This window comes from Mustelus asterias, chromosome 13 (assembly GCF_964213995.1).
Source record: "Mustelus asterias chromosome 13, sMusAst1.hap1.1, whole genome shotgun sequence".
Taxonomy (NCBI): domain Eukaryota; kingdom Metazoa; phylum Chordata; class Chondrichthyes; order Carcharhiniformes; family Triakidae; genus Mustelus; species Mustelus asterias.
The window spans coordinates 66,535,858-66,559,057 of record NC_135813.1 but is presented as its reverse complement, the minus strand read 5'-3'; the positions used below and the strand labels follow the sequence as shown (position 1 = coordinate 66,559,057).

Genomic DNA, 23,200 nt, shown 5'->3' with positions numbered 1-23,200 from the left:
CATGGATGAGAGGGGTGTGGAGGGATATGGTCCAAGTGCAGGTCAGTGGGACTAGGCAAAAAATGGTTCGGCACAGACAAGGAGGGCCAAAAGGCCCGTTTCTGAGCTGTAATTTTCTATGGTTCTAATTCAAATTCCACCATCTGCCATGGCGGGATTCGAACTCAGGTCCCCAGAACATTAGCTGAGTTTCTGGATTAATAGTCCAGTGATAATACCAGCATAGGCTGTAGGGTGTTCCCCTCTCTTTTGTTGGCAGTTGTTTAAGCCTTGTACCGGGTCATCCCTATTGTAGCCTATGGCGGCCAGAACGGCTGCCTTCATTTCTGGTAGGGTTCCCCCGGCCACGTTCTGGGGTTTGGGTAGGGCAGAACGGATGTCAGGACTTAAACATAACAGAATAAGTTTAACCTCTTCTGCCTCGTCTAGGCCGTTTAAAACACAATATTGGGTGACCTGGTCAAAGAGAGCATGTGGATCCCCGGAGGATTCGAATACTCCAATCGCTTTAGCTATGTCAGTGAGCTGTGTCATGGTGTATGGAGTTACATAAGTCACATTGTGGTTCTGTCCGTCCTGTTGTCGGGTGGTGACCGGATCAATTGGTACAGGAACTGGATTAGTGACTGGGCTTATTGGGATGATAATAGGACTAGGAGCTGAGACTGAGTTTGCCCAGATGGGGGCTGGATTAGGTGGTGCTGTTGGTTCCACGACCGGGAAGGGAGGTGGGGGTCCCCAGTCGGCAGTGACGCTAGCTGTTGCACAATGGTAGGCATCCTCTTCTAAATCCCCTCAATCTACCCCTGGGTCACTATCCCCTGTTTTGGTCGTGTATACACACATTACGCCCCTTTTTATGTCTAGTTGTGATTTTAAATCTGCAATCTCACGCAGGCATTTGGAGTGGTCTGTTGCGCGGGCTGTATTTGCTTTTCCTGCTTGGTGCAAAACTTTTACTGCAGCCTGCAGGTCGCTGCATTTACGTTGAACTTCCTCTACCTGTTGCAGCGCAGCCTCTCTCTCAATGACAGTACACTGTGCGTTTTGGCAGGCTTTATCACACTGAGCCTGGAATTGGCTCGTGTGTATCATATTGATTTGGTCCCTTTCCTCTCGTGTGTCTACCTCCGCTTCCAATTGTTGTATGCGCGCGGTAGCACTCATTAAGTCCGGCTTTAGTTGGGTTACCTGGGCCTCTCTGTCCCGTTTAACCCGGATAATCTCTGCTTCTCTACCAAGGAGCTGTTCTAGACAACTAGCAATCGCAATCGCCTTCCTAAGATTGGGGGCCCTTTTACCCATTTCCTTATGGGCATGATTCCAACAATTCTCTCCCTCGGATCCCAGATCCAGTTTTGGGGCCTGACCCCACTGTACACATTTGGGCCACTTATGGTTCAAATATAAACGGAGAACTTCCTCCCATTCAGCATGACTGGCCATAATTATTTCCTTTTAGGATTCGTCACTTGAGTATAGGTAAGGAATCGGGGTAGGGGTCCGGTTTTCACTAAATTCCCTCCCGTAGATTTTACCCAAATTCCCTAGACTGTTCTAGTTCTAACTACACAGTTTGTCCACCTTGTGTTACAGACACCGGGTTTATGCCCCAATTTACTGGTCGAATCTGTATTAGTCCTTCACTCACTTAAGACTGGCCGTCACGTGGGGCAGCTGCCCTCTTAATTCAGGCTCAGACGGAGTGTTGGAGAATACCGGGTTGAAGGTTCGACTTCAGAGCAACGTATCACTTCTTATCAAAGTCCCATCTGGGTTGTCAATGTTGTACCTGTTAATTCTCAGATACTTTCGACCAGTTTGCTTACTCCAAGGTTTTACCCCGGTGCCCTTATTTGCAAGATGGACAGAGGACAAACACAAGTAAAGGTTCAACAAGTTTATTAATAATAACACTATTGGCCCTTAAATTACCCACATAAAACAAGAGGATACCCCAGATTCAATTATACTACCCGCAAAGATGGCTTGGTTAAACTGCAGGCTCGATTCTCTGAGTCCCTCTGGTCCGTCGTCACGAAGGTGAGTCTCGATGGCAGCTTCTTCCTTCCTTCCTTCTCTGGTCAGTCTTCCGAATGGTCAAGGCCGTCTCCCTCGTCGAGTCTTCGCTGCTGGTCTGTCTGAAAATGTGTTCCTTTATCCCCCTGCCTGCTTGCCTTTCCAGAAACCTCTCTGGCTTCCGGCCAATGAGGTCCCAGGAGGGGGTTCCAATACCCAGTGGGTTTCTTGCTGTCTGCCTGACAGGACACCAGGGTCCGCCCCCAGGTGTCCCATCTCCATGCTGTTGCTTACATGTAACTGCAGGAACTTTCGGTGACAGAAAGTCTGGCCCGATCTGGGCTTCTAACAATAGGCCATTTCAATGAGGTGCAATGATCTCCTGCTAAGTATCAGTAGAGTGCAACGACCTTTGATGGGTGGTTGATGGGTCAGGCCCAGACATGTTTGAGTATTTGTACAATTGGCCTGCCCAATGTTTGACTGTGTTTGATTTTAATATGCCCAATTCTTTAATTTAGGATATCCAATTTTATCAGCCTTAAAACTAGGCCCTGTTTATATCACCACAGGGACATTATCTGTAAGGTATGATTCCATGAGTATGACTATGTCAGCCTCTTGTTTGGCTAGTCTATGAGACAGCTCTCCTAATTTTGGCACAAGTCCCCAGATGTTTAGTAAGGAGGACTTTTCAGGGCCAACGGAGCTGTGTTTGCTGTTTGTTGTGCCTTGCGCCGCGGTGATCTCTCCCGTTGCATTCCTTTTAGACTTTCTAGCGGTTTGATATAACGTAATGATCAGATCATCTGCTTGAAGGATAAATATTGACCAGGACTCAGTTTAATGACTCAACTGAGAAATAATATCTCTGGCACTGCAGCACTCCTTCAGTACTGCGCTGGAGTCCAAGCCTCGGCTGTGTGTGGAATGTCAACCCACAGCGCTCTGACTCAAAGGCGAGACTGATACCATTGATTAAAGGATGATATTATCAAGTAACCCCTGGACATCAATCAGGGTAGAGTCGGGGTTAGATAAGATGCTCCAATGGTCAAACCAGCTTTGCCATTCCCTTCAGGGTTTACACATGAAGAACGGTCTTTAGAACATTGAACAGTACAACACAGGAACAGGCCCTTTGGCCCACGATGTTGTGCTGGTCATGGCACCAAATTAAACTAATCCCTTCTGTCTGCCCTTGGTCCATATCCCTCTATTCCTTGCATATGCATTAAAGATTTTAAAGTTTATTTATTAGTGTGATATTAACACTGCGGTGAAGTTACTGTGAAAATCCCCTAGTTGCCACACTCCGGCGCCTGTTCAGGTACACTGAGGGGGGATTTCGCATGGCCAATGCACCTAACCAGCACGTCTGTGGACTGAGGGAGGAAACCGAAGCACCCGGAGGAAACCCACGCAGACACGGGGAGAACATGCAGACTCTACACAGACAATGACCCAAGCGGGAATCAAACCCGGGTCCCTGGCATTGTGAGGCAGCAGTGTTGATAACTGTGCCACCATGAATCTTGGGGATAAGGGGAATTCTTGCAGAGTGTGGAGGTGGGATGACCAAGCGACGTTGCTCAGTATAGGTTTATAGCCATTATATGCTACTGCTAAAAAGGGATTAGCTGCTACCCGGCATTATTTTCATATTGGATTTAATTAGACTTTATTAGACTTTATTACATCCCACTATGTGGATTCAGATTGCACTTAGCTTGGAGTAGTTGCCATGGATATATGCATATGTGCCAATGCAGCTAACCCACACATCTTTCGGACTGTGGGAGGAAACTGGAGCAAACACGGGGAGAACGTGACCCAAGCCGGGAACTGAACCTTGGTCCCTGGCGCTGTGAGGCAGCAGTGCTAACCACTGTGCCACCATGGCGCCTCTAACACCCCTATCGTATCTGCCTCCACCACCACCCCTGGCAATGCGCTCCAGACGCCTACCACGCTCTGTGTAAAAAACTTGCCCCCCACATCTCCTTTGAACTCTTCCCCCTCTCACTTTAAGTGCGTGTCCCCTAGTATTAGACATTTCAACTCTGGGGAAAAGATTCAGACTGTCAACCCTATCTATGCCTCTCATAATTTTATAGACTTCGATCAGGTTTCCCCTCAGCCTCTGCCACTCCAGAGAAAACAACCCTAGTTTGTCCAGCCTCTCATTATAGCTCATCGATACATGACACCATAAAACCAGCAATGCTCATTTAACTCCAGTCATTGTCACACTGCAGTTATGGTGGAGTTCCTGTAGAATTTCCGGGCCAATGATGATAAACATAATGACAGGAGAGAGAATAGATAGAGGAAAGGAGAAAGTGAAGAAGAAAAAAAGTTCTGTCATTCACCAGGAGACAATTGACTTTATATTTAGTTAATAATTCTGATAGCTGCCAAAGCAGTGAAAAAAAATAATTGACAGCTATGTGGCACCACATCATAAGATTCTCCCGATGAAGTGCAGCTGAAGAAGGAATATAGCAACAAAATGTTTCAAGTGTTTGATGTTGGGTTGACACTGCCAAATATTCTGGGACTTGCCTCTTGTCAGTAAGTTAAGAAGTTACCACAGGTGCCTGTCAAATTGATGATGCAGGCTCCAGAACAGAAAAACAAAGTCATCACTTCAAGATGTGCATCCTTCATTTCGCTTTATGTAAAAACATACAAGCAGGTCGCTAACAAAAGATATCGTGAATCTTGTGTTAAAGCCCCACTATTTTTCTTCATTCAGGGCCTTTACGCTCTTTCATCACACCGAAAGCAAACAGAACAAAAAACAAACAAAATTACAACACAGGAACAGGCCCTTCGGCCCTCCAAGCCTGCACCGACCATGCTGCCCGACTGAACTAAAACCCCCTACCCTTCCGGGGATCATATCCTTCTATTCCCATCCTATTCATGTATTTGTCAAGACGCCCCTTAAAAGTCACTAAAAGTAAACAAATTCAGTAGAAAGCCTCTTAAAGAGGCACTGCACTGTAACAAAAAACACAAACTTTTAAAGAGACCTATCTAATTAAATTAAAATGTTGCTTCTGGGGCTAATGATGATTTCCAGCCCCTGTGGTGCTCACTGGTCTGGAAGGTCTCAAATGTACCAGTGGACACCACATACTCCCTCTCCAGGGATACCCTCAACCTGAGTAGCTCAAAGAATCCAATCTGCCTGCCTCTTGTGACAGGACGATGCCTTTAAGAAATATATTTGTGCCATATTTCTTGTGCAGGATTTTTTAAAAAACAGTTAGTTCTATTTATCAGCAGCATAATTGATGTTAATAGCTAAAATGTTTGTTTTAATCAGGACTAATGCTGTTCTGCTATTTCAGTGTTTTCCCCTGGGGTTTTTCAGAGTAGGGCTTGATTAGGTTGATTGACAGGAAAGTTATATGACTGGACAGGGCTAGGTTCACAAAGGGAGACAGAAGCTCAGTTGCCACTTGGAATCTTCAGAGAGAGGTAGCTTTCTCTGTGTTTCTTTCTCTCTCTGGATTTGTAGATGGGAATCTGCCAGGAAATTTCTCTAGAGGCTGCTGTATGGGAGTCAGAAGAAAGATTCTTTCTGTATCTGTCCAGAAGGATTGAAAGGCTGGAAATCTAGTATCCACATGAGCCAATTTTCTTTTGCACTAACTTATTCTGAAGAAGGATTTATGAGGGTATTGCTTACATTGGAACTATAGAGATAGCTAGCTGTTAAGAATTATACTTTGCCATGTGTAAGCATTTCAATTGATAGAAGTTATGCTGATTCTTTTTGTTATGTTTCAACTGTGTTCTTAAATAAAGCTTGTTGTAATAAAAGCTTCCTAGTGGGTCGATCGAATCACACCTGGAGCAAAATACCTTATGCTCATCCTATTGTAAAAATCAAAAATGTTGGGGTCTAGGCTAGCTTCATAATGTATCTTGGAGTTTCTGATCTGGTCCGTAACACTTTCCACAGCCTTGCCTCTGTGAGCAGTCTGTACTGAGCTGAAATGGTTCTCATTGGAGTATTTACGCAAATGAAACTTAAGTTTCATTGGCAGGGCTTACAAAGTGGCAAACTGTGCCTTAGGTGGTCTCATTATCATTGAAGAGCTGCTATGGTACCCCTCAGTCAATAGTTAAAGGAGAGTGAAGAGGAGAAAACAAGGTTGGGAAAGATGTTTGAGTTGGGAAGACTAATCGGGTTGGGAAAGGGTCAATGGGGTTAGGAGAGTAGCAGTAACTGGGAGGGGAGGGTAATGGGCAGAGGCAGGGATGGGTTAGGAAGGCTGGGTTGGAGGGCACTGGTAAGGATCATGGTCACCAGGAAGATTGGGGCAGTATCTGGCAGTGACCTATGTGGTTTTAATATGGGGCTGGGAAGAACCGTCCTAGTTCCACACTCTGCTCTTCCCAGGTCCCTATTCAGGTGATTATACTTTTGTGCTGGGTGGCCTTCAAAAGGCTGGCTTTCCTGGGCACAACCGCTGCAGGTATTTGACAATTCAAGTCAGAGGCATGACTTGTCAGGTATGTGTTCTTGACACCCGATTACTCTCCCTGCACAATGAAGTAGACAGCAAACCCTGGGCACATGAGTGTGCTCTTCCTGCCTTAGGATTTAGGAGGTCGTTAAGCACCCGAAACAGAGGTCCCACGAGGTTGAATATCTAAGCCATGATGCAGGTTGACGCTGAAATTGCTCAGTGATGCCTCACCACCCATAAAGATTTCAAACTCTGAATTTCCCAGAACCCATTCCATGTGCTGACCACATTTTAGATAAAGTGGAAATTCCCAATACCAGCCACAATACAGCTTTTCATCTGTTTGGATCTGTGCCCCTCTGATCTCCTGTTATTGTTTTTTATTGTCAGTGTGTGGCAGAGAGCAATTGCAATGGTGCAAGGGAGTTTTACAATGTAATTTGCCACTAAACACAAATAGCAGTAGGTTGTAATCTGTGTTGGTCTAATATTAAAAAACAGGTTCCCCAATTTTATTGAAAACACTGACAAATAATAAGGACCCACTATTATTTAGGAACAACAGGAGAGAGAGAGAGAGAGAGACAGAGACAGAGAGAGAGACAGAGAGAGTGAGAGAAAGAGAGAGACAGAGAGAGAGAGAGAGCCAGAGAGACAGAGACAGAGGGAGAGAGAGGAACAGAGAGAAAGAGAGAGGCCGAGACAGAGAGAGATATGGCAGGGGGCTAACTTAAGATGGGTTAACCCCATTTTCCTACACGGGTTCCAGAACAGGAAATATTAAGAGATCTCAAAGGCCCACCCAAATATAACCTGAAAAGTGGTACAATCTTAAGCCCCATTTATCTCCCCAAGCAGTGCATTCCAGATAGCCACCACTCTGAATAAAAAAGGTCTTTTCTCAAATCCCTTTTGAATCTACTGACCTTAACCCTAAAACGGAAGGGACCCCGCCCCCCTCGCCCCAACCAATAGCAACAACTGTTCCCTACTCACCCTATCCAGGGTCCCCACAGTTTTATATACCTCTATCATATCCCTGAGGAAAACACAAAAGAAAAGTACTCACTCATCAGTGAGTGGCACGGTGGCACAGTGGTTAGCACTGCTGCCTCACAGCACCAGGGACCTGGGTTTGATTCCCGGCTTGGGTCACCATCTGTGCGGAGTCTGCACGTTCTCCCCATGTCTGTGCGGGTTTCCTCCGGGCGCTCCAGTTTCCTCCCACAGTCCAAAAGATGTGCTGGTTAGCTACATTTTCCATGCTAAATTCTCTCTGTGTACCCGAACAGGCGCCGGAGTGTGGCGAATCTGGGATTTTCACAGTAACTTCAGTGCAGTGTTAATGTAAGCCTAATTGTGATTAATAAATAAACTTTACTTCATAACACCTGGTGCTCTCTCACACACGGATAACTCCCCCGGTCCCCAAAGGGCCTGAGCGTTTTAAAGATGGCGCCAGAGTGAGGCGACTTCTTGCAAGCTGTGCCCAGCATACCATCTAATTCTATTGTTCACTCTCGTTCTATGCTTCTAAAACTTCATTCTCTTTTAAACTCTCTAACAGATCTTACAGATTTGACGCTTCCCTGCTGCCATCAGACTTTTGAATGGACCTACATCGCATTAAGTTGATCTTTCTCTGCACCCCAGCTATGACTATAACGCTACATTCTGCACTCTCTCCTTTTCTTCTCTATGAATGGTATGCTTTGTCTGTATCGTGCAAGAAACAATACTTTTCACTGTATGTTAATGCATGTGACAAAAATAAATCAAATCAAACCAAATCAAAACATCTTCCTTGTTAACCATTACTGCTCTAGGCATTTACAGAATTCAGGATTCTACCCAATGCAGTAGATAAGCCCCCTCCCTCAAGTGCCTTCGTTGCCTCCTCAAGTTTCTCCTTCTCCCATGTACCCCATAAACAGAAGAACCCCCACTTTTCCCCCACCGCACAAATACCCCCTCGTCCACCACTCCACACAAAAAAAGACTAACATGAATAAAAATGAAAAAACGTCAAGGGACAAGAAGATGATAAGCCACAATATAAGGGCAAGGCATCACAAGCGGCAACAAGGGTTGGACGTGAGCCAAAGAAAAGCTGTCCTGAGGAGCCGTACGGGGTTTGAGGGAGTGGGCAGCCGGGCTAGCAAGGGAGGAACTGGACCCAGCCTGTACGGCGGAAAAGGTCAGCGGGCTGCCTACATCCAGGAAGGATCCAGGAATAATATGCTCACTAGATCTAGTTTAGGCAGGATCTCACAGTCTGGTGGTCACCGTATAGACGCGTGTCCACAGCAGGAGGGGATGGGGTCAGCCAAGCTCACCAGCACTTCGAGGACTGCTGGGAGAGAGGAAGCTGCAGCATCCGATTCGGATGATGAGCCTTTGGGATCAGCCCTGCATGTGATACCGGAGAAGCAGTGGGATGGGGGGGGGGAGCAACAGGCCGCCCCCACCCCCATCGGCCTCCCAAACACCTGCCCCTATCCCCCTCCATGGTCAATATATTCATGTATCCTTCCTGTGGTACAATGTCCTGAAATCAGAACACTGCATATTTGCCTCAGTACTAAATCAACAACAGAAAATTTGAATGATCCTTTACTCTCATTTCTTCCCAAGCAGATGGTTTTAAAATGAAATAAGTAGCTTTGCATATCATTTAACTTGATCTGCTTTATATCCACATGCACTTAAAGCTCAAACTGCCCTGTGTGTTCTGTTTAAATGAATATAGCATTTGTTTAACAACCTCCACGTTATTAAACAAAAACTGGTTTTCACTTGAGGCTGTAACCAATGATGAGCAGGAGATTTGCCTTTTTTGAAATGATATTTTGAATATGTTCTCATGAGATTTTGGAAGCGAGCCTTTGTTTCCTGCCTTTACAATTTGACCACAGTCAGCATGTAATATGTACATTAAAATACATCTTAATTACTCCACGCTGACGCCACTTCAAAGGGAACATCTCTGTGTAGGTGGCCTACTTGACAAGCGTTCAATGAAATGCTCCCGCAATTATTGGAGATCATTAGCACTGATCATTTGTGGCTTTTAGAAATCATAGAAATCATAGAACCCCTACAGTGCAGAAGGAGGCCATTCGGCCCATCGAGTTTGCACCGACCACAATCCCACCCAGGCCCTACCCCCACATATTTACCCGCTAATCCCACTAACCTACGCATCTCAGGACTCTAAGGGGCAATTTTTAACCTGGCCAATCAACCTAACCCGCACATCTTTGGACTGTGGGAGGAAACCGGAGCACCCGGAGGAAACCCACGCAGACACGAGGAGAATGTGCAAACTCCACACAGACAGTGACCCGAGCCGGGAATCGAACCCAGGACCCTGGAGCTGTGAAGCAGCAGTGCTAACCACTGTGCTACCGTGCTGCCTAACCACTGTGCTACCGTGCCGCCTCTGCTCGCCTTTTAACTCTGCTCGCCCTCTTGTCCTGATATTTTCCTTCCATTCCTTCTGACATTCATTTTACTTTTCAACATTTGAAAGACTTCTATTTACATACAGAGACATTGGCCGGAATCTTACCACCGTCCACACCGGCGGCATTTTCCTATCCCGCCACCTTGAACGGAGATTTGGCTGGCTGCCAAATTCTCCAACTTCGCTGCAGCGGGAGCATGGCGTGCATGGCTGGTAAGATCGCACCCATTATTTTATGTGTGACACCATCCATTTGTGCGCAACCTTTAATCTTACTGCTCCCAATCACATCTGTAAGAAATGTTCTGAAAAACTCTTCCTATACAATGAATGAGTTTGATATTTAAATTTTAAAAAAAGTTTATTTATTGGTGTCACAAGTAGGCTTACATTAACACTGCAATGAAGTTACTGTGAAAATCCCCTAGTCGCCATACTCCGGCACCTGTTCGGATACACTGAGGGGCAATTTAGCATGGCCAATGCGCCTAACCAACACATGTTTGGAGTGTGGGGGGAAACTGGAGCACCCGGAGGAAACCCACGCAGACATGGGGAGGACATGCAAATTTCACACAGATCGTGACCCAAGCCAGGAATCGAAACTGGGTCCCTGGCGCTGTGAGGCAGCAGTGCTAACCACTGTGCCACCACATATAACTGGGTACGTTATATGGCGGTCATTTTGTGCACATGAAAAATCGGTAAACAAGTGATCTGTTTTCTACTTAGTTTGGCTCTTTTGTTTGCATTTCACTATTTTTATTTATGTTCCTGCCTCCCTGCTCCCCCCCCCCATTCCCCAGAAGAAAAAAGAACAGTAAATCGGAGGGGGGGATAAGGAATACTGGCCTGAACTGTTTATTTTCATTCCAGAGGCCACTGTCCACTTTGAAAGGAAGGGCAACTGTACTCTTACAGCTCTCACAGGGATTTTTAATTGGTTGGAAACCCACTGGTTAAAAACCCTCCTTCGCAGCTTTGGTCGTGAAAGTTGAAGTGACCCAATCATCAAATACAGCCAGATCGCCCCACTGCTGCGGTGCCCGTGGTGAAAACAGCGAGTGCCTGTCCCCAGCAAGCAGCGTTCGCAAAAATTAGACTCTGCTGCCAGGCTGAGGTTACGTATGCTGTTAAATAATGAACAGGCGGGCGAGACTCTGAATTCTTTTTGTAATGGTGTAAAGAGAGCAGCCCGCACGCTTAATAAGACCCAAAGGCACCGTCTACCTAAAACCTCAAAGGGAATTCGACAATCATGTTCTGATCTGCATGTGAAGGATGTTAGAGGTGATCGTGCTGAGTGCAGATGAATAACATGCCAGACTTTGTTTGGTGTGGTTCTTTCAAATCAAGTCAAGCTTTTCAAAGTGGGAGTCAGAGTCATTCCTTATTGTCACAGTATGTTGTTATCATTAAATAACTATAATTGGATCGCTGCCACATGTTCCAGCTATGTGCTTGAAACGGAACAGAATTTCAGGGCTGTGGGGTAGGAACAGTTGCTGGGACTGATTTCAAAGAGCCACCAATGAACCCAATGGGCTGGATGGCCTCCTTCTGTGCTATTAGGTCACAGGCTTTGAATCCACGTCAGTATTCAAGAGGGCTCGCCCCAAAAACACTGGTGGGCCGTGACGCTGATCTTTCTCACTGTGTTTTCATCCACCGCGCACTAAAGGTCCCCATATGGCAGAAATAAAATGGGGGATAGCCCTTCAAGCACGACGGTACAGCATGGAAATGCCACAATTCAGTTCCGATTCGTAGTCACTGTGTGAAATGTTTGCCGAGAGGTTTCGTGAACCGTTGGGGTGGAGTAGAGGCCGAGCTGTGACCTGGGAACATTCAATGCTGATAACAGGCACCGGGCTACTCTGATGCCCACTGCTTAAAACATCAAATCAAGGTGTAAAGAATAAAAAAATTACTGATGCCAGAACTCCCTCTTCAAAAAGCAAGCGCGTTAGAAGCCTGCAAGAATATGGATTTATGCTGTAACTTCAGGCTCTCCCAAAGCACTGTGCAACCAATGGACATGTTCTGACATGTAGCCATCATTGTTAGAATCATAGAATACCTACAGTGCAGAAGGAGGCCATTCGGCCTATCAAGCCTGCACCAACAACAATCTCACCCAGGCCCTATCCCCGTAACCCCACATATTTACCCTTCTAATCCCCCTGACATTAAGGGACAATTTAACATGGTCAATCCTCCTGACCCACACATTTTTGGACTGTGTGAGGAAACCGGAGCACCTGGAGGAAACCACAGAAACGAATTGAATCCTTCCAGCACCTCCTTCTCTGTAATATTTACACTCCTCAAGATACCACCATTTATTTCCCCAAGTTCCCTAACATCCATGCCTTTCTCAACAGTAAATACTGTGAAATATTCATTTAGGATCTCACCCATCTCTTGTGTATCCGCACACAGATGACCATATTGATCCTTAAGAAGTCCTATTCTTTCCCTAGTTACTCTTTTGCCCTTTATATATTTGTAGAAGCTCTTTGGATTCTCCTTTGCCTTATCTGTCAAAGCAATCTGGTGCCCCCTTTTTACCCTCCTGATTTCTCTCCTAACTCTACTCCAAAACCCTCTACACTTTTCAAAGGATCCACTTGATCCCAGCTGCCTATGCATGTCATATGCCTCCTTCTTTTTGTCCAGAGCCTCAATATCCTGAATCATCCACAGTTCCCTACTTCTACCAGCCTTGCCCTTCACTCTAAAAGGAATGTGCTTACTCTGAACTTTGGTTGACACAATTTTGAAAGCCTCCCACTTACCAGCCGTCCCTTTGCCTGCCAACAGGCTCCCCCAGTTAAATTTTGAAAGTTCCTGTCTAATATCATCAAAATTGGCCTTGCTCCAATTTAGAATATTAAATTTTGGGCCAGACTTATCATTCTCCATAACTATCTTAAAACTATTGGAATTATGGTCACTGGTCCCAAAGTGATCCCTTACTAACACTTCTGTCACTTACCCTTCCTTATTTCCCAAGAGGAGGTCAAGTTTTTCCCCCTCTCTATTTGGGCCATCCACATACCGAATGAGAAATTCTTCCTGAATACACTCAACAAATTTCTCTCCACCCAAGCCCCTAATATTATGGCTGTCCCGGTCAATGTTGGGAAAGTTAAAGTCCTCTACTATTACCACCCTGCTTTTCTTGGAGCTATCTGCAATCTCCTTACATATTTGTTCCTCAATTTCCCGCTGACTATTTGGGGGCCTAGAGTACAATTTTATCAAGGTGATCTCCCCTCTCTTATTTTTTAGTTCAACCCATATAGACTCAGTGGGCAAACACTCGGATATATCCCCTCTCAGTGCTGCCGTGATATTCTCCTTAAACAAAAATGCAACTCCCCCTCCTCTCTTAACTCCTGTTCTATCTTTCCTATAGCATCTGTTCCCTGAAACATTGAGTTGCCAGTCCTGTCCCTCCCTTAGCCATGTTTCAGCAATAGCTATAACATCCCAGCCCCATGTCCTCCTTCCATGCCCTGAGTTCATCTGCCTTGCCCGTCAGGCCTCTTGCATTGAAACAGCGCAGTTTAATCTAGACTTCCCTTGCTCTCTGCCCTGCTCTTGCCTGACCTGTCTAGTACTAGGATTATCAACATGAAGAAACGAAAACGGTCTTAAACAGCAGATTGGAGACACAGCAGAAGACACAATAGACTCTGCTGCATTACAGGAAACCTCAAGACAAAGCAAGTAAGCTTCACAAAGAAAAAGAAGACCTGTTAAAGGATCTTCAAATGCTACAAGAATCCCTCACCATTAATTCCTCTGGAAATTTACAAAGTGAAGCGAAATGACTTTAATGTTACTCTGAACAAACTGAAGAAGCAGTTGGCAGAGCAGACTCAGCAATATTCCCATATTCCAGGAGGAAGTCGAAAGCTACAGGAAACAGGCTGAAGAGCTGAAGAAATGAAAAGGAGGAGGCATTGAAAGGAAAAGCCGTAGAACTTTCCAAGCTTTCCAAGGCGGCACGGTGACACAGTGGTTAGCGCTGCTGCCTCACAGTGCCAGTGACCTGGGTTCAATTCCGGCCTCGGGTTACTGTCTGTGTGGAGTTTGCACATTCTCCCCGTGTCTGCATGGGTTTCCTCCGGGTGCTCCACGTGTATAGGTTTGGTAGATTGGCCATGCTAAATTGTCCCTTAGTGTCTGGGGAATTGTCAGGGTAAATACGCGGGGTTACGGTGATAGGGCCTGGGTGAGATTGTTGTCGGTGCAAGCTCAATGGGCTGAATAGCCTCCTTCTGCACAGTAGGGATTCAATGATCATGAAGCCTTGAGTCGCACAGTTACAGAACTAAAACAAGTTAAGGCTTCGCCAGAGGCAGACCTAGCTAATGATGAAACCAAAATGAAGGACAAGGATAAAGCTCTGCTGCAGGCAGAGAAAAGAAAGGCAGAACTGAGATCGGAAAATGGCAATCCAAAACTGAAACTGAAGGAACTAGAACAAAAAGCACTGGATGTCTCAGCTGAATATTTTTGTTTATCCATTCATGGGACATGGGCATCGCTGGCCGGCCAGTATTTATTACCCATCCCTATTTGCCCTTGTGAAGGTGGTGGTGAGCTAGCTATCTTCTTGACAATTGAGTGGTTTGCTAGGCCATTTCAGAGGGCAGTTGAGCTTTAACCACATTTTTCTGGCTCTGGAGTCACATGTAGGCCAGGCCAGGTAAGGACGGCAGATTTCCTTCATTAGTGAACCAGATGGATTTTTCCGACAATCAACAATGCTTTCATGGTCATCAGTAGCTTCTTAATTCAAGATTTAAAAAAAATTTAATTCAAATTCCACCATCTGATGCGATCTGTCTAAAGTCCAAAGATGTGCGGGTTAGGTTGATTGGCCGTGCTAAAATTGCCCCTTAGTGCCCTGAGATGCGTAGGTTAGAGGGATTAGTGGGTAAAATATGTAGGGATATGGGAGTAGGGCCTGGGTGGGATTGTGGTCGGTGCACTCTATGGGCCGAATGGCCTCTTTCTGTACTGTAGGGATTCTATGATTCTTTCTATGATTCTATGATCTGATGGTGACATATTAATAATGGGCAGGATACTCCAGCCGTGCGCGCCTCAAGACCCAGAAATTCTGACAATTCCTTCCCAAGCTCAACGGATCTTTACATGGTCCACCGAATCTTCTGTCTCGCCCGCTACAATTCCCACAGCGGGTGAGACGGGAGAATTTCAGCCAACATCTGGTAACCGAGGGACCCAGACTAATACACTGTGAACACGGGTTCAGTTCCACCATCACAGGCGGTGGAATTTAAATTCAATTTATAAAATCTGAAATTGAAATCAGAGATGGTAACCATGACAACTATCACCAATTGTTGTAAAAACTCATCTGGTTCCTTTCGGGAAGGAAATCTTCCATCCTTACTCAGTCTGGCCTACATGTGACTCCAAATCCACAGCAAATGTGACTCTTAACTACTCCCTGAAATGGCCTAACAAGTCACTCAGTTCAAGGAGAATTAGGGCTTGGCAACAATTTGTTTTTTTAATTTGTGTCACAAGTAGCTTTACATTAACACTGCAATGAAGGTTACTGTGAAAATTCCCTAGTCGCCACACTCTGGTATCTACTCTGGTACCTGTTTGGATACACTGAGGGAGAATTTAGCACGGCCAATGCACCTAACCAGCACGTCTTTTGGACTGTGGGAGGAAACCGGAGCACCCAGAGGAAACCCATGCAGACATGGGAAAAACGTGCAAACTCCGCACAAACAGTGACACAAGCTGGGAATCGAACCCAGGTCCCTGGCGCTGTGAAGCAGCAGTCCTAAGCACTGTGCTACCCCAAATAATAAATGCTGACCTTGCCATCAACACCCACGTCCTGACAAAGAACAAAAACATTTTAGTAACAATTGGTGACGCCACAGTTCATTTTTTGACTTGCATTTGAAGATATGACTCCATTCATTTTAATGTTATTCTGTGCTTTTTCAACCTCAGTGTTTCATGTTGCTATTATCAGTAACTACTATGAGCCAGCTCTCTGATGACCTTAGCAAAACTCACTCTTTGAAGATTTCCTTCACAGAAGTCTTTTATATCATTCCAGCTATTTTTTAAATTACCGTGAAGTTTATTGATGGCTGGATTGCTTTTAATGCTGATACCTGGCTCAGATGTTAGTCTCACGCACACTTTTGAAGTACAGCCTGTATAAGAAGGGGGTTGTTTCGCCATTGTGACCGGTTACTTTCTTGGGAAGGAACAGACGTCTGAGGGTATGGTCAAAAAGTCAAGGAGGCCTCAATGTTGCCACCCAGATCTAGGGATCACACAACTTAGGTCACTGGAATACAAAGGGGAGGAGGTTGCATGAAGCCTCGGTCAAAACCATTCTGGAGTTTTGGACACCACAGGTTGGAATCTCCAACCTCGCCCGCGCTGGGATTCTCCAGTCCCACTGCTGTGAATGAAGACTTGGCTGAGCACCAATTTCTCCTTTCTTGCTTGCAGTGGGGGCATCAACATTGGAGAATTACAGCCTTGGGCTGGAATTCTCTGGCCGTTCACGCCAGCCGCATTCTCCGTTCCTACTAGTGGCGCACCCTCACCCGTGGGTTTGGCAGCAGCCTGGGGTGATATCAATGTGAAATCCCATTGACAGCGGTGGGACTGGAGAATCCCGCCACTGGTGAACAGTGTGCCACTTTCCACCGCTGGGAAATACGCGGCTGGGAGGCGGGAGAATTTCGCCCCATATCTCAGGAAGAGTATACTGACCTCGGAAAGAGTACAGGATCGATTCACCAGAAGATTCTGCAGTTTGAGGGGTTAAATGAGGAGGGAAGGTTCCATAAATCTGGCTAAATCTATATTAAGGACACAGGTGGTACTTGTTATGAGAACGTTTTGTAAGTCTTTGAATCCTCAGTGGTGAACATTTGAACTGTTTTAATTCCTCATAATCAGGAATTGTGCCCTTTGAGAAGCATGGCGGCACGGTGGCACAGCGGTTAACACTGCTGCCTCACTGCGCCAGGGACCCGGGTTCGATTCCCGGCTTGGGTCACTGTCTGTGTGGAGTCTGCACATTCTCCTCATGTCTGTGTGGGTTTCCTTCGAGTGCTCCAGTTTCCTCCCACATCCTGAAAGACGTGCTGGTTAGGTGCATTGGCCCGAACAGGCGGGCCTTGGCGACTGGGGGATTTTCACAGTAACTTCATTGCAGTGTTAATGTAAGCCTCACTTGTGACTAATAAATAAAGTTTAACTTTAATCAAGATATTTAAAATGTTTCATGAGCTGGAATTCTTCAGTCATTTGCGCCGGTGGGATTCTCTGATCCCATTGGCAACGTACCCCCTGCCACGGGTTTCCCAGCGGCGTAGGGTGGCTTCAATGGGAATTCCCCTTGACAGGGCGGGAGCCGAGGATCCTGCCACCAATGGAGGCAGCACCACCTTCCGCTGGCAAGGAAAAATGCCATGGGGACGCCAGAAAATCTCACCCATGGACCTGAAGCGTGGATACAATGAATCTATTCCCTCCGATGCAGGATTCAACAAAGAGCGAGGACGTAATCTTAGAATTAGAGCGATGCCACTTTGGAATGAAACCAGGGACACATCACGAAGGGTCTTGAGATTCTGGAATTTTCTCCCCCAAAAGGCTGCGGATGCCGGAATAATTGGAACTTTCCAGGATGCGATCGGTAGATTTCAATGGGAAAGGGTAGCGAGTGATATGAGCAATGATGGGAAAACGGAGTGGAGGTATTGATTAGCCCAGATCTAACTGAATGACAAGGGCTGAATGGCTTTGTCCTGTTGCTAAGTTACAATAAGTATACAAAGGCCTTCAGCATTTCCAGAGCCAGGCCAACAGCATGCAAGAGAGATAATTGATTGGGCTTTCAATGCTCTGGCAGCAGCAGGGACCCATGCACTCATGAGGCTGCTGCCAGATTCACTGGCATTTCGCTTCTGGTTGACAATACTTCCAGAATTAGTTCCCTGCATCTGACAACGTGACGTCTGCAACACAGATAACTGCCCGATGAAAACACTCAAGGCCGAAATGGAGACACTAATGGCATCATTACATTTCACTTTGGAGCAGAAACACATTTCTCTGTGTCCTGAGTTCTCCCTAAGGACCAACAAAGTACAAGACCAGAGCTGTTAAAATCAACGAAAGGCAGACCAACATGGAGGTTGCTATGATCCGGAAAATGATTTTGTATTCATGGTCAAAAACACCAATAGTTTTTTTTTCCCATTCCTTCTTTTCAGGATTCCAGAGTTCCCTTAAAGCAGCATTCAACTGCTTCTTAGGAGATGCGAGGGTTTGTGCCCCTACTGTACCTAGATCAACCATGATCGTATTGAATGGTGGGGCAGGTTTGGAGGGTGTGATGGCCGACTCCTGCGTCTATTTCTTATGTTCAATGTCTCTACCGCAAACCCACTCTACATTTTGGTCATTCTTCATATGATGAACCCCCTGCCACCAATCTCTAATTTGCCTTTTATAACTTTCAGCTCATGCTCCTTACATAGTTTTGTTTGAAGTGGTGTTCCATGTCTATCTTTTAATACACCCATCTGCTTTAGGTGTCCTCTCCGTTGCCTCTTTTCAAGACTGAAAGATCAAGTTCTTCCAATGTTTCCTCATAATTCGATCCTCAGGCATAAGGAATCCCCTGGTCACATATGACACTTGTTAACTGCTCCATTTCTCATTATATTTATAAATGATACATCAGTCCATAACATGATGCTTTTATTAATGAATGATGTCTTAAATTGAGCTCAATCAGTGCATTGCCCTCTCTGGATTAATGTAGCCTAATACATACATTCACGGTGGCACAGTGGTTAGCACTGCTGCCTCACAGCACCAGGGATCCGGGTTCAATTCCCGGCTTGGGTCACTGTGTGGAGTCTGCATGTTCTCCCCGTGTCTGCGTGGGTTTCTTCCGGGTGCTCTGGTTTCCTGCCACAGTCCGGAAGATGTGCTGGTTAGGTGCATTGGCCATGCTAAATCCTCCCTCAGTGTACCCAAACAGACGCCGGAGTGTGACGACTAGGGGATTTTCACAGTACCTTCATTGCTGTGTTAATGTAAGCCTACTTGTGACACTAATAAATAAACTTTAAGTAAATATATTCTTTATTCAATATCTACATTTCATTCGCTGGTTACTGCAACCTATTTTTTTTTGCTTGCTTTCTGGTCTTTTATTAATAAATCCAATAAATTTTGTGCTTGGCATTCAGCAGTTCCCTGTTGGGTCCTACATTCTGTCACATTACGAACGCACAAAATTCTGCTGGGTGTTGTAACTGAAGAGTTTGGACATTAGATGGATGAGCTGAATGATTCTTTATGCTGTCAGACTTTTAGTCCTATTAATTCTCCAACTATTGGTGTTTTGGTCAATCCCAATAGTACCTGCCCATAGATATTATAGAAAATGCAAAATAATATCAGTGGAATGGGCAGACAAGTGGCAGATGAAGTTCAATGCAGAGAAGTGTGAAGTGATTCAATTTGGTCGGAAGAACACAGAGAGGCAATACAAAACAAAGGGTATAATTCTAAAGAACAGCAACAAAACTGGGTGAATATATGCATAGTAATCATTAAAGGTGGCGGGGTAGGTTGAGAGAGCAATTAATAAAATATACAACATCCTATGCTTTATTAATAGAAGCCATGATGTAGAGATGCGGCATTGGACTGGAGTGGGCACAGTAAGACCATAAGACATAGGAGCAGAATTAGGCCACTCAGCCCATTGAGTCTGCTCCGCCATTCAATCATGGCTCCTTCATCACTCACCTGATTAAAGAGCAGCACTCCGAAAGCTCATGATTCCAAATAAACCTGTTGGACTTTAACCTGGTGTTGTGAGACTTCTTACTTTATTAATAGAGGCGCAGAATACAAGAGCAAGGAGGTTACGTTGAACTTTTTTGAACACTGGTTTGGCCTCAGCTAGACTACTGCGTTCAGAGGTGGGTGCTACACTTTAGGAAAGATATGAAAGCATTAGAGAGAGTGCAGAAAAGATCCACGAGGATGGTTTCAAGGTAATGAAGTTCGGCATTGTGCAGCTGGATTGGAGAAGTTGGGACTGTGTGAATTGGAGAAGAGAAGGTTGAGGGGAGATTTGATAAAGGTACTCAAAAACACAGGTGGTCTGGACAGAGGAGACAGGGAGAAATTGTTCCCATTGGTGGAAGGATTGAGAATGAGGGGAAGATCTGGAAATGCACGGCCTGAACCTGTGATGAAGAGTGGATCAACTGAGGCATTGAAGAGGGAATGGAGTTATCTGAAAAGAAAGAATGTGCAGGGTTATGGGGTGAAGGCAGGGAGTGGCACCAGGTGAAATTGCTCATTCAGAGAGCTGACGCAGGCATGATGGGCCGAATGGCCTCCTTCTGTGCTGTAATTCTGAGATATTACTCTTTAAGTGCTTCATTACTACTTTTGGTTACACAGTTTGATTAGACAGTAACTGCACCATGATTCTTGATGATGCATACACAGATTGGCTCTTCATTTCCCTCTTTCTGCTGAGTACACATTCCAGATGACACTGCAGGGAGGCAAATGCAGCTCAAGAACGAAGGAGGATTCTGGATCATTTATGGAAATGGTCTGCGATATGACAGATGAAATTTAATGCACGGTGTACGTGTTAAACCAGTAGAAAGTGACTCAGAAATCAGTGTGATATTGGATTGTCATTGAGTCAAGTCTAGACATTGCCTATTTACAGTAAGCTACTAATTTACAGTTAATCCTGTTGCAGGGTTCTGAGACTGACTCATCGCATAGCGGGTTCTGACCATGTAACTCTCCTGAGCTAAATGCCACACCTTGCAGCACACTCACTAACTCAGCCACTGGAAACAAAGGCCATTTTTACATTTACTTCAAACGAAAACTGTCCGCTTTCAGACGAGACAAAACTCCTCAAACTTACTTCACTGTTAGATGAAGAAGAATCTTTGAAACCATCGCTATTGCCGTCAGGGTAAGCAGGGCTGCCAAGGCATAGATAGTCCACACTGTAAATAAGCAGAGGGACGGTTAGTCGGGGACCAGTGACGTTAACCAGAAAGTGCCGTCCAGTGGCAGAGTGGTACCCACCTGGCATGTTCTGGTTCGATTGGCTGGGGCTTGCCGTGATGAAGTAAAGGATCTTTGACGACCGAGCTGCATTGGTGCCAGGACCGACCCTCTCCGTGATCATATCTGATGTATTTATATCATTCTTGCTTGCTGGAGGCAGTGCACGGGAGTTGTCTTTAATAGCTGTGGAGATGACAGCAGTAAGCAGAGGGAGAATTGTAGTCCATTTAAACACACAATAAACATCCTTTAAATGTCTCCCCGAAGGATTAACTGCAATAAACCACTTGAAAGCCTTCCCTTCTTCTGTCTGGAAGTCTCATTCACCCTCACAATGGGGCACTTTAAATCTGAACCTTCCTCCCTAACAATCTTTTTAACCATGGCAAATAGAAAGATGCATTGACACAGAATCCATTATAGAGTCCCTACAGTACGGAAGGAGGCCATTTGGCCAATCAAGTCTGTACCGACCACAATCCCACCCAGGCCCTATTCCCGTAATTCTCTTTAACCCAGCTAATCCCCCAACACTAAGGGGCAATTTAGCATGGCCAATCCACCCAACCTTTTAGCCAGTTCTCAATTATTTTTAAGCATTATTTTATAAATGTCTCAAGTTTAAATCATGGACTTTGTAAGTCATTGCTGAAGGAAATCCGAAAGGGAAATTTATAGGGCCAGTCATGGCACTTGTACTAATACCAGGCCGATCTGGACCCAAGGTTGGTCCTTGAAGTGTCTGTATGCATGTCCTATAATACACTACAGGTTGCAGCACACTTTCTGCCTGCCAGGAGTAAGCACTGTGTGTTTACTCATCATACTGCATACCACAACAGGAATTATTCTCCACGTAGTGAAGCAATGGAACCTTACCATCAGCTAGGAACCTGCCTCACAGCGCCAAGGACCCGGGTTTAATTCTGGCCCTGGGCGACTGTCTGTGTGGAGTTTGCACATTCTTCCCACGGTAGCACAGTGGTTAGCACTGCTGCTTCACAGCTCCAGGGACCTGGGTTCGATTCCCGGCTTGGGTCACTGTCTGTGCGGAGTTTGCACATTCTCCTCGTGTCTGCGTGGGTTTCCTCCGGGTGCTCCGGTTTCCTCCCACATTCCAAAGATGTGCGGGTTAGGTTGATTGGCCATGATTAAATTGCCCCTTAGGGTCCTGAGATGTGTAGGTTAGAGGGATTAGTGGGTAAAATATGTAGGGATATGGGGGTAGGGCCTGGGTGGGATTGTGGTCGGTGCAGACTCGATGGGCCGAATGGCCTCTTTCTGTACTGTAGGGATTCTATGATTTCTATGATTCTATGATTTCTATGATCTGCATGGGTTTCCTCCGGGTTCTCCGGTTTCCTCCCACACTCCAACGATATGCAGGGTAGGTGGATTGACCATGATAAATTGCCCCTTGGTGTCCCAAGATGTGTAGCTTAGGTCAAATAGTCATGGGAAATGGGTGGGATGACAGGAGTAGGGCCGGGCAGTGGGCCTGGGTAAGATACTCTGTCAGAGAGACGGTGCAGATGCGATGGGCTGAATGGCCTCTTCCGCACTGCAGAGATTCTATGATTCTGTTATTGTTCATGAAGGTACTTAAGAGTGGATTCTCAGTGCACTCTATAGAGATACAGGCAGCTATTGACCATTCATAAGCTTCTATCATTAAAAGGCACACTCCAAAATATTTTCTTAAATGCAGAGAAGGCAGAAGCCTTTTTTGTTTGGCTTCTTGACAGGAGGGGTAATATATTTCTGAGGCAGTTTAAAATAATGAAACCACCATCAATTCCAATAACAGCACCTAACCTGATTGCACACTTCAAACATAGGAACATAGAAGATAGGAGCAGTAATTATTCTCACATGTAAACCCCAAGATCAATAGAACATTCCCTACACTTTATAGAGATAGCATCATTAGATGGAGGGCAGGAGACTCAAAGCTGCTGCAATGAATACCCTAAAGTAGGAGGGGGCATTTGGTCCTTCGAGCCCGCTCTGCCATTCATTACGATCATGGCTGATCGTCCAACTCAATACTTAATCCTGCTTTCTCCCC

The 23,200-nt window shown here is 45.6% G+C and overlaps 1 protein-coding gene across 2 annotated transcripts in view; it reads right to left on the bottom strand.

Moving 5' to 3' along the window:
• Positions 1-23,200, bottom strand: part of kremen1 (kringle containing transmembrane protein 1) — a 190,552-nt gene that overhangs the window by 32,989 nt on the left and 134,363 nt on the right. For both annotated transcript variants that reach the window (XM_078227651.1, XM_078227650.1), the window contains exons 7-8: positions 21,151-21,315; positions 20,984-21,068 (exon numbers count right to left, since the gene is read on the bottom strand). In XM_078227651.1, coding sequence (XP_078083777.1) covers positions 20,984-21,068; positions 21,151-21,315 — 250 coding nt within the window. The remainder of the gene's footprint in view (positions 1-20,983; positions 21,069-21,150; positions 21,316-23,200) is intronic.